We start from the raw sequence: 14,011 nt of genomic DNA on the forward strand, positions 1-14,011 counted from the left end.
TATATATGTATATATGTGTATATATGTATATATGTGTATATATGTATATATGTGTATATATGTATATATGTGTATATATGTATATATGTGTATATATATATGTATGTGTGTGTGTATGTATGTGTATGTAGACGTTTATATGTTTATAAGACGTGTATATGGATGTGTACATATTTGGAAATTGCATATATGTATGTGAATATTAAATATAAGTAAATCCATATATAGAAAACCTATAGTATATGTGTGTACATACACCCATCTTATATCTATTTTTTTCTTATTTTTAGCTAGCTGTATCCAAATACCTCTCCCTTTCACTCAAACCACAAGTTTATACTGTTACCTTTGATTTTTATATTCTAGCTGATTTCTCTGAAATCATTATCTATTTGAAATACAATTAGGTTCACTTACTTGGATTCATTTACTAGGATTTTCTTCCCATCTTCTTTGATCATAATTTTTCCTTTTTGAGTATATGAAAAAGCAAAAGTGAGAACATACACAGAGGTAGACTCAAAGCACTGTCACTTAACCTCTTGTCTCATAAGTGTTCTCCCCGTCTTACCTCCCATATTCCCCTCTACTCCCCAAAGGGGTACAATTTCATGAATGTTCCCGATTATTTCTTCCGTCTCTTTTCATAAACACAGGTATTAAATTCTTTGCTAATTTTTCCATTTCAAACTATATCATGAAAATAATGCCGTAAGGTTCAGAGAGATCTTGTTCTTTTTAATAACTGCATGTTATGGTTCATGCCATGTGTTCATGGTGTGTGGGTCACCATAGTTTATCTGGCTTTTGTTCTCTGGCTATGGGTAGAAGCAGTTGACAGTTAACAGTCCATCCTTTTGAGGTTTAAAAGCTAAAAGAACAGGGGCACCGTGGTGGCTCACTTGGCTAAGTGTCAGACTCTTGATTTCGGCTCAGGTCATGGTCTCAGGGTTGTGAGATTGAGCCCCGCACTTGGCGTGGAGCCTGATTAAGATTCTCTCTCTTCTAGCCATCCCTACCCTGCTTGTGCACTCTCTCTCTCTAAAAAAAAAAAAAAAAAAAAAAAAAAAAACCCAACCACAACAAAAACAAACTAAAAGAACGTCTCAGTTCTGGTCATGGTAACCAGGCGGAAGTGCTATAATAGCAGGATAGTGTATTTAGCACTTGAAGGAACACTTCTTGAATACACAAAATAGTCTTAAAATTCAAGTGTCATATTGAAGGCAATGGGCCGATGTGAGAAAGCTTTCCTGTGAATAGAAGGGATGTCGATGCTAGTTAGGTATTGATGGATAATAAGAATGTAATGTGTTGACTTTCTTTTATTACTTCAGGTTAATTTCTGAGTGGCTAAAATTAGTGTTGGATCAATTTTTTTTTTTTTTTCCTGTAGAGCTATTTTAGAAACTGAGAGGGGGAGAGCCACAGATTTTTCTGTATTTTATCATGTTCCTTTGTAAAATGTACTTGATAATTCTAAACTTTTAATGTATGCTATTTTTAATGTATGTTAAAAGCAGACTCCAAAATTATAGGCAGAGTTCTTGGTACATAATGGTGCTCATTGAATGTTTATGGAAAATATATAACTCCTAAAAGGAACTCTTTGCTAAACTTTTTGTTGGTGAACACCCCTTTCTGCAGGACTTTTCATTGCTCATAGTTTCTACTATGAGTTTGCATAATATCATCTCTGAATAACATTTTATTGGTACTGGAGATCTTTGGGGCTTGTAAATGTTCTGAAAACAAGTAATTCATACAGCAATGACAGCTTAGTGTTTCTGTTGATCAGTGACATTAGAGATGCTAGAAATCATTTGAAAAATGCAAGGAAATTGTTGCAATGCATTTTAATAGCAATATACATGATAGTAATTTAGATTATAATTACCCCCTTGGCAGCAACTGTGCTTACCTTGTTTTGCACAGTGCTGATTCTGCGGTTTTCTTAAAATGCTGTCCTTATCAGTGCAAACTATTTCTTTAAATAGTCTCCACATTTCATGTTATCTTATTTGTCTTCACTAGTCTCATCACCTGAATAAGGTTCCAAGAATACAGGAGTTACAGTGCTAAAGAGAAACTGAGGCAGTTAACTTAGAGTTACTGACAGAGAAACAGGCACACACACACCCATGTAAGACCGTGTGTGCACGCACATACACACACACACGCACACACTATCATCACTATGAGAACTTAGGCTTTTTGACTCCTTTGGCATTATGTTGATGGAATTTTTTTGTTCTTTGCAGTTTACCTGCTAAAAATTACAAAGTGAATGTCATGGAGAGGGATCTTGAGTCTAGTACCTGCATATAAAAATCAGTTAAGGTTTCAGTGCTTTCTTACAGTCCCCCCAAATTTTAAGTTTTTAACTGCTAGAGGTTATATATTTTGGGTCATGTTAAAACATGCTGATTTTTCTTTATGGGTTTAGGTGTAAGCGACCGTTACCTGTCATTGAGGAGGTAGTACAGGGAATTTGGGTGCAGGCTACATTCCAAGAGGAATACGGTATGATTTAATGAGTTTAGTAATAGTTTAGAATGATTGGAGTTGTGTGTAAGAATAATTTCGAACTTCTGTGATGTCTCTGATAATGTAGGCAGACTTGCTTAAAGCAACTGTCATGTGTTAGACATTCTACTAGGAACTAAAAGGTCATTTGTCCTCACCCACATATACATTAGGGGGTGTCCTCCTCTTGCAGAGCATGCAGACTTTCTGTAGATAGCCCGTTTGACTGTTTTTAAAATTAGGCCACCGTTGAAGGGTGGATTCTCCATACCTGTGTAGGAATCATTCAATTATTTGAAAAAATGTAAGTTCTTTAATGCTGTCTATTGGTAACTGGAAATTGGGTGTATTTTTAATTTATCATAGAAAAGGTATTTCAAATTCTGCAAACAAGTAAATGAAATAGAATAATGGAGAAACTTACTGAGCAGGTCTGATACCTGAACTGAGATGAAATGCAGGCATGGACTCGGGTACAGAAATGACTACCATCACCTTGAATAGTACGTAGCAAAAGAAAGGATATTTGGTTTCAGAAATACAGAAATGGTGAAGGAAGTAAGTGGTGAAAGTACATATTATTTTTTATATGCTTTATTGCTTTTTGTACCTTCGAACACATTTAATAAGGAATCTGACAAGGGGAATGTTATGTACTTTTCTTTCTATCCTGCATTTGGTATTTCAGAATAAAATTTACTAAGGGATTAAAAAAGATTTAAAAATTATGTTGGATAAACATCCTTCTAATTTTTGTGATGTCAGGCAGACATCCTTATCTCACTAATGTGTTCTGATACCATGGGGGATAAAGCTTTCTAAGTATTTTCATCTTCATGGCTAATGGAATCAGATAGGCAGATGTGGGTGTCCTTCCTCTCTCCCCCTACTTCCTGCTTCCTTTGAAGTTCTGTGAAATGAAAGAAACACAAGAGCTGTGCTTAAAAGGAATATTTCTGATTATTCATGTGTCCTATTTCTCCCCACAATTTCATTTCTTATGTACCTGTATGTTGATAGTACTCTAATAAAGGGGGAAATCCTGCGAAAGCCGATCACCCAATTATCTGGTCTATTTCCTATGTCTTTAATTTGAGATCTTCCTTTCTGAGTAAGTATTCTTTCTTCCAGAAATTTTTCCTGGTGACTTATCTTCCTCTCCTTTGTTGTTTTAATCCTTAGTCTATGCATACCTTCGGTTTTATTACAACCTCATTCATTCACTGAATGCTAGGCATGTTACGAGGGACTAACGGCGGAGCCATGAATTAGGCAGCAGCAGACACTGTCCTTAGTGGAGAAGGCCTCACACAAAGAGGTGCTAGCATGTACTGACAGGCTCCATCTTAGTCATAGCTCCCTTCTTATTCATATGGCTCCCTAACCTTTGCTTTTCTTCCTGCTACTGCCGCTGCCCTCATCCTTACTGACATCATTGCTCACCTAGAGGATCCATCCAACATTCCATCCTCTCATTTCCTTGAATTTCTCAGTTCCAACAATCTTTGTTTTTCTACCCAATCTCAACCACTTATTGCCTCAGGTTAAAATACCACCTATAAATATCGTTTACAGACTCTGAGTATTATTGATCTTTGTGCTTACTTACTATTCCCACTGTAAGAATTCCATAACCGTTTTAGAACTGCTGATTCATTGACTCTGCCATTTGTTTATGTCCGTTGCCTTCTAACCACCACGCCCTTCTTTCCTTATTGACTTTAGACACGTACTCCATTGTTACCTTGAGTAACAATCTGTTCGCCTCTTGGTCCATATAAACTCTGCCCTTGGTCAAACTCAACTTCCTACCTTCTCTGCCTTTGCACATTCACATGGCACGCAGCTGGGAGGAAGCATGCAGCCACACTGGCTAGTGTTTTCTGAATGACTACAGTCGACACGTTAGCCCGTAACCCTACCACATGGCCCTTGCCAGTGCACTTCGTGACTTTCTGAAAAAGATTTCATACGTTTCTTCTATCTCTCACTCTGTGTCCTCTCTCTTAGCCGATTATATTGCTATTTCTATCCCCAAGAAGGTCGATGCAATCAGAATAGAACTTTCACACCTCACTTCCTGATCACCAGGTCTAACAGTCTACTTGAGTCTTTTCCCTTCATCTGTGCTTGGATTCTTCTTACAGTGATACACTTGACCGGTGACTGTGTATCATCAGCCCTTCCTCTTTTATCATAGGCCACACCCTTGTCATCTGCTTAAGAGTTTTTTCTTTCCTTGTTTGTTTTCCTGCATCTGTACCTACTTTCCCCCTGCTTGGTTATTCCCATCAGCATGCAAACATGGTGGGGTTCCAACTGCTCCCTACCCCACCCCCCTAAATCCCACTATAGGTTCCCCTCCAGCTGCTGCCCCAGTTCTTTGCTCTCCTTTATGGAAATCTGCTCAAAGGAGTTGTCCATTCTTGCTTTCCCCTTGACCTTCTGACCAGGCTCATCCCCAATCTACCATTCATGCTGCTGTTGAGCAGTAGATGGCAGCGCTGCTCACTTAGTTATTAAAAACCAAAAATTTTGGCATCATCTTTGAATTTCTTTCACACCTCACCTCCAAACTCTCAGCTAGTGTTGTCTGGTCTAACTTCATATTGAGCCGATCTCATGCCTTCCGTCACTGGCTTCTTGTACCAGGCTACTTGTCAACTCTTGACCAGACAGAATGCCAGCCTTCTAATTGGTTGTCTTGTTTCAGGTTTTGCTGCTTAGAGTCTGTTCCCACACAGTAGCTAGAATAATCTTTTAAAAGTGTTCGATTTTTAATAGATCTTAAAATTTATCTGCTGGGTACTTCCAGTAGTTTTCCATTCCCTCGGAATAAAACCCAAAGCCCTCACCATGGTTTGTAAGACCCCCTCAGGGACTAGCAAACTTTTGTATGAAATGACTAGACAGTAAACATTTCAGGCTTTGTAAGTCACCCAGGGTTTCAGTTACTTGTGCTGGTGCCCGTGTTTCCTCTTCCTCCTCTTCCTTTATACAAGCTTTTAAAAATGTAAGAAACACTCTTAGCTCAAGAGTCCTATAAAAACATTTGGCACTCAGACTGCAGTTTTTCCCCTGCCTCCAGGACCAGCCACCAGCTTATTGTGTGTCTCCTTGTTCTCTACAACTCTTTGTCATGTTCCCTGGCATTTTGAGATGTCTTTTTGTTGTCCTTTGAATCTACTCAGTTCTTTTCTGCCTTTTACTTTGGCTCAAAACACCTTTCTTGCAGATTTTCCACATTTCCCGCCCCCCCCCACCCCCCAACTTCATTCTGGTCTCTGCTCAAATCCACCCATCCATCCTTCCTCTCTTCTTCCCTCCCTCCCTTTCTCTTTCTTTCCCTCCTTCCCTTCCTTCCTTGATTATTTAAGAGCGAGAGAGTACATGAATGGGGAGAGGGGAAGAGGGAGAGAGAGAGAATTTCAAGCAGACACTCTGCTTAGTGCAGAGCCTGACATGGGGCTTGATCTCATGACCCTGAGATCATGACCTGAGCCAAGGTACCCCTCAAATGTTATTTTCTTAGGAAAATATCATTTGCTCAGACTTGGGACTCTCAAATAGCTACTTCCCCTACCACTTACTTTGCTTCTTTCATCTTCCCCATTTAAGCATACAGCATCACATTTTTGCTTGGGCCAAAAACCTAGATAGGAGTTGTCTTTGACTTGGACTTCATGTAAACAGTGTATCTGCATTGTATCTACATCATCTATCTACATAATGTAAACAAGGTCTGGAAAGAGTAGGTGCTCAAAATATCCTTCACATAATAAATGGTAGTTAAAATTATTTTAATACAGTGGTGAGCATTAAGAACATAGAATCCATAGATGGGGGACTCACCTTTTGTGGCTCACTAAAGGCCTGTCCCGGGAAGTTAGTCTCAAACCAGATCTGATGTGTAGGAGTAGGCCTGTGCCAGGATGCGGTGGTGATGGTGAGGATTTGGGTGAGAGCGGAGGGTATTAAGAGGAAGGAATCTCAGGTGAAAATGCAGAAGTTTTTAGATAATAGCTCAAACTGGAAACACTGAACTATGGCTGTAATAATTATTTTTAGCCAGTAAGATTATTCTGTCCTTCCCAGTTTAGATTGGTAAAAATCTGCTTACTGCCCCCATTTAAAATATTGTCTGTCTTTACCCCTACCTTCCACCCAAACACAATTAAAACTTTACAGATATGCTTCACTGCCTTGAACCTGAGAGTGTCGCTGGACAAAAGATTGACAGGTTGGTCTTGGTCTTTCATATAAATGCAGCCATACATTATGTACTTTTTCTTGATTTAACTCAGCACTCTTTTTTTTTTTTAATGTCTGGTTGCATTATCAGTAAATTTGTTTATTGTTGCATAGTATTCTATTGTAAAGATATACCACAACTTGATGAATGCTTGTGTTGTTCCCAGTCTTTGATTCTTACGAATAAAGCTGCTGTGAACATTGTATGAATAATTATTTTGTTGTTGGTTTTTCCTCCTGCTTAACACCTAGCTGTGCAATTGTTGAGTCTGCTGTTCTATTTTTTTATTTTTTTAAAAGGTTTTATTTATTTGACAGAGACACAGCAAGAGAGGGAACACAAGCAGCGGGGAGTGGGAAAGGGAGAAGCAGGCTTCCTGCTGAGCAGGGAGCCTGATGTGGGGCTCGATCGCAGGACCCTGGGATCATGACCTGAGCTGAAGGCAGACCCCCAACGAATGATCCATCCAGGCGCCCCTGTTCTGTGTCTATTTAAAGGAAACTACCAAACTTTTTGTCAAAGTGGTGATACCATTTTACATTCTACCAGTATTGTGAGTGAGTTTTAGGTGCTTCACATCCTCCCTATTCTAGGGGGTGTGTAGTAATATTCCATTTGTGTTTTCCCCCCCTGGTTTTAAACTGCATTTCCCTGGTGACAAATGATTTTGAATGTCATTTCTTATGATTATTGACCATTCATATATCTTCTTTGGTAAACTCTTTAGATCATTTTTTAATTGGGCTGTTTTATTTCTACTGAGTTGTAGGCCTTCATTAAATGTTCTGAATACAGATCTTTATGAGATACATTTGTTGTTGGGAGAGGCAGTCCGCCATGGACCCTGAGTATCCCTGTATATTTATTCTGGTTACCTCAAGAATGGAAGGCCTGAGTTCTCCTTACCCAAACCATTTCTCAGTCTTGTGTTTGCAGTGAGCTGCCTTGAGAGGTGGTTAGGTCTCCCTGTAGACAGTGAGCAGGCTTGTTATTATTCATTATAAAATTGGTGAGTCCCCCAAGCTTAGTGTCCTATAATGCAATCCACTGCATGCGCAGGCATCCGTCAGGGAGCCCATACGGGACTTGGTGGTTTGGGGAACCAGTAGAGGTATAATAAAGTCCTTTGTCCCTAACTAAGGACTCATATGTTTTCTACCAGCACTTACAAACCAGTAACAGACTCATGTAGCTTGTTATGTAGGATAAAGTCTCAGACTGTACACATCTTAGCTCGTATTGCAGATATTTTTCTCCTAGTCTGTGGCTTGCTTTTCATGGTGTTAATGAAACTATCTTAAGAGTTGTTTGCAAAATGGAAGGTTTAAATTTTGATGAAGTCTAATTTATCAATTTTATAGTTAGTGCCTTTTGTCCTAAGAAATCTTTGCCTCCCTGATGGTAGTGAAGATTTTCATCTGTGTTTTCTTGTAGACGTTAAATTTTAGCTTGTACATTTAGGTCTAAGGTCTAGGTTCACTTTCTCTCATTTGGATGTCTAGTTCTTCCGACACTGTTTGTTGAGGAGGTTCTTCTTGCCCCATTGAATTCCATTAACACCGTTGTTGAAAATCATTGACCACGTAGGTGCAAGTGTATTTCTGGACTCTGTTCTACTGATACTATTCTAACTTGATTACAGTAGCTTTATAGTAAATTTTGAAATCAGATGAAATCCCCCCAACTTTATTATTTTAAGTTATTCTATTAGCGTTCCTGCATTTCCATATAAATTTTAGAAGCTGCTTCTCAATTTCTGCAAAACTTGCTGGGATTTTGATGGTGATTATATTGAATATATAGACTGTTCCTCAGAAAATGTATTTCTTAACAATGTCTTAGTACCGAGTTTTCTGATCCATGAGCCTGGCATAACATCATTTATTTAGGTCACGACCTTCAATACCTCTTCACAATGTTTTGTACTTCTCAGAATAGAAGTATTTCTCTTCTTTTGAAAATTTGCCTGATTATTTTGTGAGGGCTTTTTGATGCTATTAAAAATGATAAGTAGTAAAATTTTATTTCCCCACTGTGAGTAGTATTTAGAAATAAAAAAGGTTGAGCTTTTATTCCTGTGATCTTGCTAAATTCATGTAGATAATTTCATTTGCAAATACAGTTTTACTACTACTTTCCTAATCTATTGTTGCCTTACCACACTAGTATCTCCAGTACAATACTGAATAGGAATGGTAGAGCCAACGTGCTGCTTGTGTTCTCACTTTTAGGGGGACCAACATGTTGGTGTGACAAACATGGGAATTAGAGTAGCTGGAAGACTTTATGAATGGGGGTATATGATGTTCTATTTCGTGTCATGAAACAAACTAAAGAACTACTAAGTTCAGTTATCCAGAAATCTCTGGATCTCCTAGAACTTTCATTTCATGGAATTGACCTCTTTTGTCTCAACTGAGTTTACCTTTCACTATAGTCAGATGGTGGAAGAGTACAAATTACAATGTTTTAAGATAACTAAATCATTAGCTTTCATAATAGAAGTCAAAGGTAATACTGAAAACTTAGTAGTTTAGAGAGATCAGAGTAATCTGCTATTTAGACATATTAAGTAGCCATTAAAAGAAACAGTTAAGGGAATGAAAATGATTGCCTCTGAAAGATACGGTTAAGTGGTGGGGGAGGTAACTGCTTTTTTTTTTTTTTTTTTTTAATGCATTTACTGCTTTTTATTCTTATATTTTAAAAGTATTGACTATATGGTCTTACCCATTTATTGTTGAAGGGAATCAATTGATCTGTTCAGTTTTGGTTTATTTTGAACCCTTCTCCCCCATCATAATTATTTCAGTGATAAATTCAGAGTACTGAATCAAGTACTATAAATATCAAGTACTACAAAAAGATCATCTGGTTTAACTTCTGTTGGTATATATTTGGATAAAAATATTGGCCTGACAATATGGCCTGAGAGGAAACTTGAAAAATTAAGATACCAAGAAATTATGCTAGGCAACCTACATGCCCAGTGATACGGGTCTAAATTAGGTAAGTAATTAGGTATGTTAATAGCCTGTAGGCAGGGAAAAAAAATTCATTTAAGATACTGGGATATGTTTATGAAACATGACTAAAAATAAAAGCTTACCAAACAATATGCTCTAATATTTTTGAAAGTAAAGTACAGGTGTTTATGAATATATGTGGGATATTATGTACATATTACATGACGAAAAAAACACTTAAAGGAGAAATATCAAATTAATACTCATTTTGAGGCACTTTTTCTCCCCTATTTTCTGTTTTCCAAATTTTCTGTGTTGAACAGGCAATACTTTAGTAATTTAAAGCAGAAAAATTTACTGAGAAATGCTGTCAGTACAAGTTAAATGTATTCTCTTTAATGATAGTCACTGATTTTTTTAAAAAGTGCTTATTTTCACTGTTCTTTTCACCATTTCATTTTCCCTTTCCACTTTTTCTTAATTTTATGAGCAAAATCTCAGAATATTCTTTAGTAAATTACCACTTTGCAGTTGATGAAAACCATCAGTCTTTCCAGTGCTAATTTATTTTGCATTATTGGGAATGTTTCCTTGGACAATATTATGTCAAATTAATAATAAGAAAGAAATGAAAAAAATGCATCTCATTTCCTGCCATCCCTACTAACCTGCTTTTGAACATGTATTAATTCCTTCCCCTTGGATGTATAATCTGTAACTGACATAGATACGGTTCTGGACTTTATTGTTCATCATGCTCATCATTTTCTATCTGGACTATGTGTCTTCTTAATAGGTCTTCTGATGTTTCTGGTATGAGAGTAAAAGTCAAGTTCCTTTGGTGGCCTGTGAGGGTACAGTCCCTTCCATCACAACTTTTCAGTTACCAGTATGCTTACTTCTATCTCCTTTAGACCTTTATTCTAATACTCAAGTCTGAGGCCTTCAGATTCTTCTGTGAGTCTTTTCTGTGAGCACCCTGTTTGAAATTGCCAACCACCTCCTGGGCTCCTTAATCCTCTTCTCTGCTTTTGTTTCTCTGGAGCACTTTTTACTAGCCACAAAGCAACTGTTTTACCTGCTTATTTCATTTATTGTCTGCCTAGCTTTTTCTCCATGGAGAAGAAAGCTCCATGCATCTAGGGATTTTTGTCCCTTGTGTACTGTTCTATGTGTAACACTTAGAACAGTGTCTGGCACTTAGTAGGTACTAAATATTGCATAATGAGCGAACTCCAACTCTTACAATCTGCCACAGTGAGCCTTCCAAAACTGCCCTGGAAAATCTAATTGGAGAGTGGTGCTCTGTCCCTTCATGATCTGGCTGCTATCCTCATTCTGTTTTAAGTGCTTCTGGTTTTCTTTGTGGTTGTACATGTATGCCATGTGGTAGTCTGGAAGGAGTTCCCAATTCTTAGTGTCCTGAACTGACTTCCCTTCTCCCTGTTCCTCAGGCTTCCCTCATCTGCTCCACCAAGCTAGGGCTTCCTCCTCTGAGTGCCTTGGTACCCCGTTATAGGAATTAGACTGCGCTGAGAAGTGTTATTTCCTTGCTTGCATTTCTCTTGCCAGACCTAGGTTTTGATAATCTCTGTGTATCCTGTGCTTAGAACTGGGCACTTGATGGTAGTTGAGTCAATTAATGACTTAGGGCCCTTTTTTGTGGTGCTTGGAATACTAATTTTAAGAGGGTTGTTCCTGTATTGAGGTTTGCTTTTTATTTTGCATGGGCCTAAAATAGAGGACTATATTTTCAGATATTTCTGTAGTAAATACTTGATTGTTTTCCATGATATTTGGGATTTGAAAAAGTCCTTTTAATTTGCAAACCTTTTTGATGTTTTTATTTTTTGTGAATATCCTGGATTATGCTTTGTATTTGTGGGCAGAAGGAAATCATTCCCTCAAAATAATACTCAGTGTAGTCATGTGTATCTGCTAATATGAAAGGGGGGATTAATGTAATTGATATTACTTTAATGAAGGTCAATTTATTTTCTTTAATTTACAGGGAAGTCTTAAGAGTAGGCGACAGATCTCACCTCAGGAATTCATCCATGAACTGAAAATGGGGTGTGCAGATGAGAGACTTGTCACATGTCTGGAGTCCCTCCGCGTGTCTTTGACTAGTAATCCTGTGAGGTAATTCATCTGTCCAAACATCACTGGGGCATGTTAGTAAATTAAACAGATGTCATTAATCTGTTACTTTTATTTAATACTTTCTTCATGTACCTGCAAATAGGTGGTATATACATCAATGATTGTCTCAAGATAAAAAGTGAACATGTAATATTTATATGCATGATGAAATATAGTGTCAGTACTTTTTGTATTTATTACCAAGTGATACATACCCTATGGACTTAAAAACAAAAATTTTTATTTTTTTCTTAAAATTTAAAAAAACTGGGGTTCCTGGGTGCTCAGTTGGTTAAGCGTCTGACTTGTGATTTCGGCTTAGGTCAAGATCTCATGGGTTATGAGACGGAGCACCACGTTGGGCTGTGCTCAGCTGGGAGTTAGCTTGAGATTTTCTCTCTCCTTCTCTTTCTGTTGCTCCGCCCACTCACGTGCATGCTCTACCCCCCCATCTTAAAAAATTTTTCTTTTAAATTTATGATGTTTTTTTTAAAAGAGAACAATCATGATTAGAAACTGAGTTAAAAAAAAAAAGATAGCAGGAAGGGTAGAATGAAGGGGGGGAAATCGGAGGGGGAGACGAACCATGAGAGACTATGGACTCTGAGAAATAAACTGAGGGTTCTAGAGGGGAGGGGTGTGGGGGGATGGGTTAGCCTGGTGATGGGTATTAAAGAGGGCACATACTGCATGGAGCACTGGGGGTTATACGCAAACAATGAATCATGGAACACTACATCAAAAACTAATGATGTATGGTGATTAACATAACATAATAAAAAATGAGTTTCACTCTGAATTTTGGTATTGTATACATATTGGCTAAAATTTTGTTTGACATAGAAATACCATTAGTTAACTTTTTCTTTATTGGAAATAATATCTTTATAGGAGCACATAGGTTAATATTGCCAGATTTAGCAAGTAAAAATAGATGCCCAATAAAATCTGGATTTCAGACATACTAACACTAAAAATTTTTGTTGTTCATCTGAAATCCAAATTTATCTAGGTGTCTTGGATCTGGCAACACTAATACAGATGTCTCTGTAAATCAGGTTTTAGACTTTTAAACTCAGGATATTCTTGAAAAATTTCAAGCAGAAATTGTTAAAAAAAAATGAGCAGTGATAAAATCAGGATTTCAGAGCAGCAAGGCTCTAAGGTAGATCAGTTTTGGCTTCTTTTGTATAATAAATGAATGCTTGTTTTTGTGTGAGAATATATCTATATTAGATGTATGTTTATTTGTATATAAATACATATTAGGGCTAAAATGACTATGGAAGTTAATAATATATAATAGAATCTCTTTGATATCCTCTCTGATTAGTACTTTTCTGGACATTTCTGAAGTTTGGCTACAGTATGAAAAAATCCTTGGCAGTAACAACTGTTTAAAACAAAAAGACCCTACCTGCTGAGACATGAAAGCGAGTGAGGTTTAACTGAGGAGTATGAAAAGTGAACAAAGTATATTTCGGTATATTTCAACTTTATCTTTGTTTTTCCATTTTACCCCACTTCCAGACTGTTCTTTAGATGGAAGTGTGATGGGCAGGAGGCCAGGGACTTCATATGTCTTATGTACTTCTCTTAACCAGGCACAGTGCACAGCACATAAGTCCTCAGTGAAGATCTGTTGATTGAAACATGAAGTTTAATTTTAGTTTCCTTCAGTTTTACCTTGGCTGTTGTTAGAGACTAAGTTGAACTGGGAATTTGAAAGGTATCATCATACGTGAAGAGCTCTGGTTTCCAGTTTAATCTGTACCTCTTTAATATATTTAAAAAATAATTGCTGAGCACCTGATATTTACCAAGCACTGTCTTAGATGCGGGGCTTGGGTAAATAGCAAAGCGGACCCACGCCCTTAAGGAGTTTAAAAGTAGGAAGAGGGTGTTCGGAGTTGACTGGGAAGATGCACTCATGTCTTAGTTTATCTGGCAGCCACTGAGCAATGGATTTATTCATGGCTTTTTAATTAGAAGTAGACCCTTCCCTTTATCTCCATAATTTGATTAGATGAAAATGGTAGCAAAAGAAAAACTGTGAAAGGGTTTTATGTACGAATTCATGTATATTCCAGTGGATACAATTTTATGTGATTTTGCTTTAAACTAC

At 37.4% G+C, this 14,011-nt stretch overlaps 1 protein-coding gene and 1 long non-coding RNA gene across 6 annotated transcripts in view; one reads left to right on the forward strand and one right to left on the reverse strand.

Annotated features, from left to right (window-relative positions):
* The window catches only part of DIAPH3 (diaphanous related formin 3), a 488,952-nt gene that overhangs the window by 97,400 nt on the left and 377,541 nt on the right, over positions 1-14,011 (forward strand). For all 4 annotated transcript variants that reach the window (XM_073894471.1, XM_073894473.1, XM_073894474.1 and 1 more), the window contains one exon: positions 11,756-11,886. In XM_073894471.1, coding sequence (XP_073750572.1) covers positions 11,756-11,886 — 131 coding nt within the window. The remainder of the gene's footprint in view (positions 1-11,755; positions 11,887-14,011) is intronic.
* LOC112826838 (uncharacterized) overlaps positions 1-14,011 on the reverse strand; it is a 67,907-nt gene that overhangs the window by 29,386 nt on the left and 24,510 nt on the right. Inside the window, exons 4-5 of one of the 2 annotated variants that reach the window (XR_012378773.1) lie at positions 13,304-13,525; positions 11,787-11,895 (exon numbers count right to left, since the gene is read on the reverse strand). This is a non-coding gene — a long non-coding RNA (uncharacterized lncRNA). The remainder of the gene's footprint in view (positions 1-11,786; positions 11,896-13,303; positions 13,526-14,011) is intronic. The other variant, XR_003209060.2, reaches the window with a different exon arrangement.

This window comes from Callorhinus ursinus, unplaced genomic scaffold (genome assembly GCF_003265705.2).
Source record: "Callorhinus ursinus isolate GAN/ISIS: 27379988/994484 unplaced genomic scaffold, GSC_fseal_2.0 scaffold7, whole genome shotgun sequence".
Classification (NCBI taxonomy): domain Eukaryota; kingdom Metazoa; phylum Chordata; class Mammalia; order Carnivora; family Otariidae; genus Callorhinus; species Callorhinus ursinus.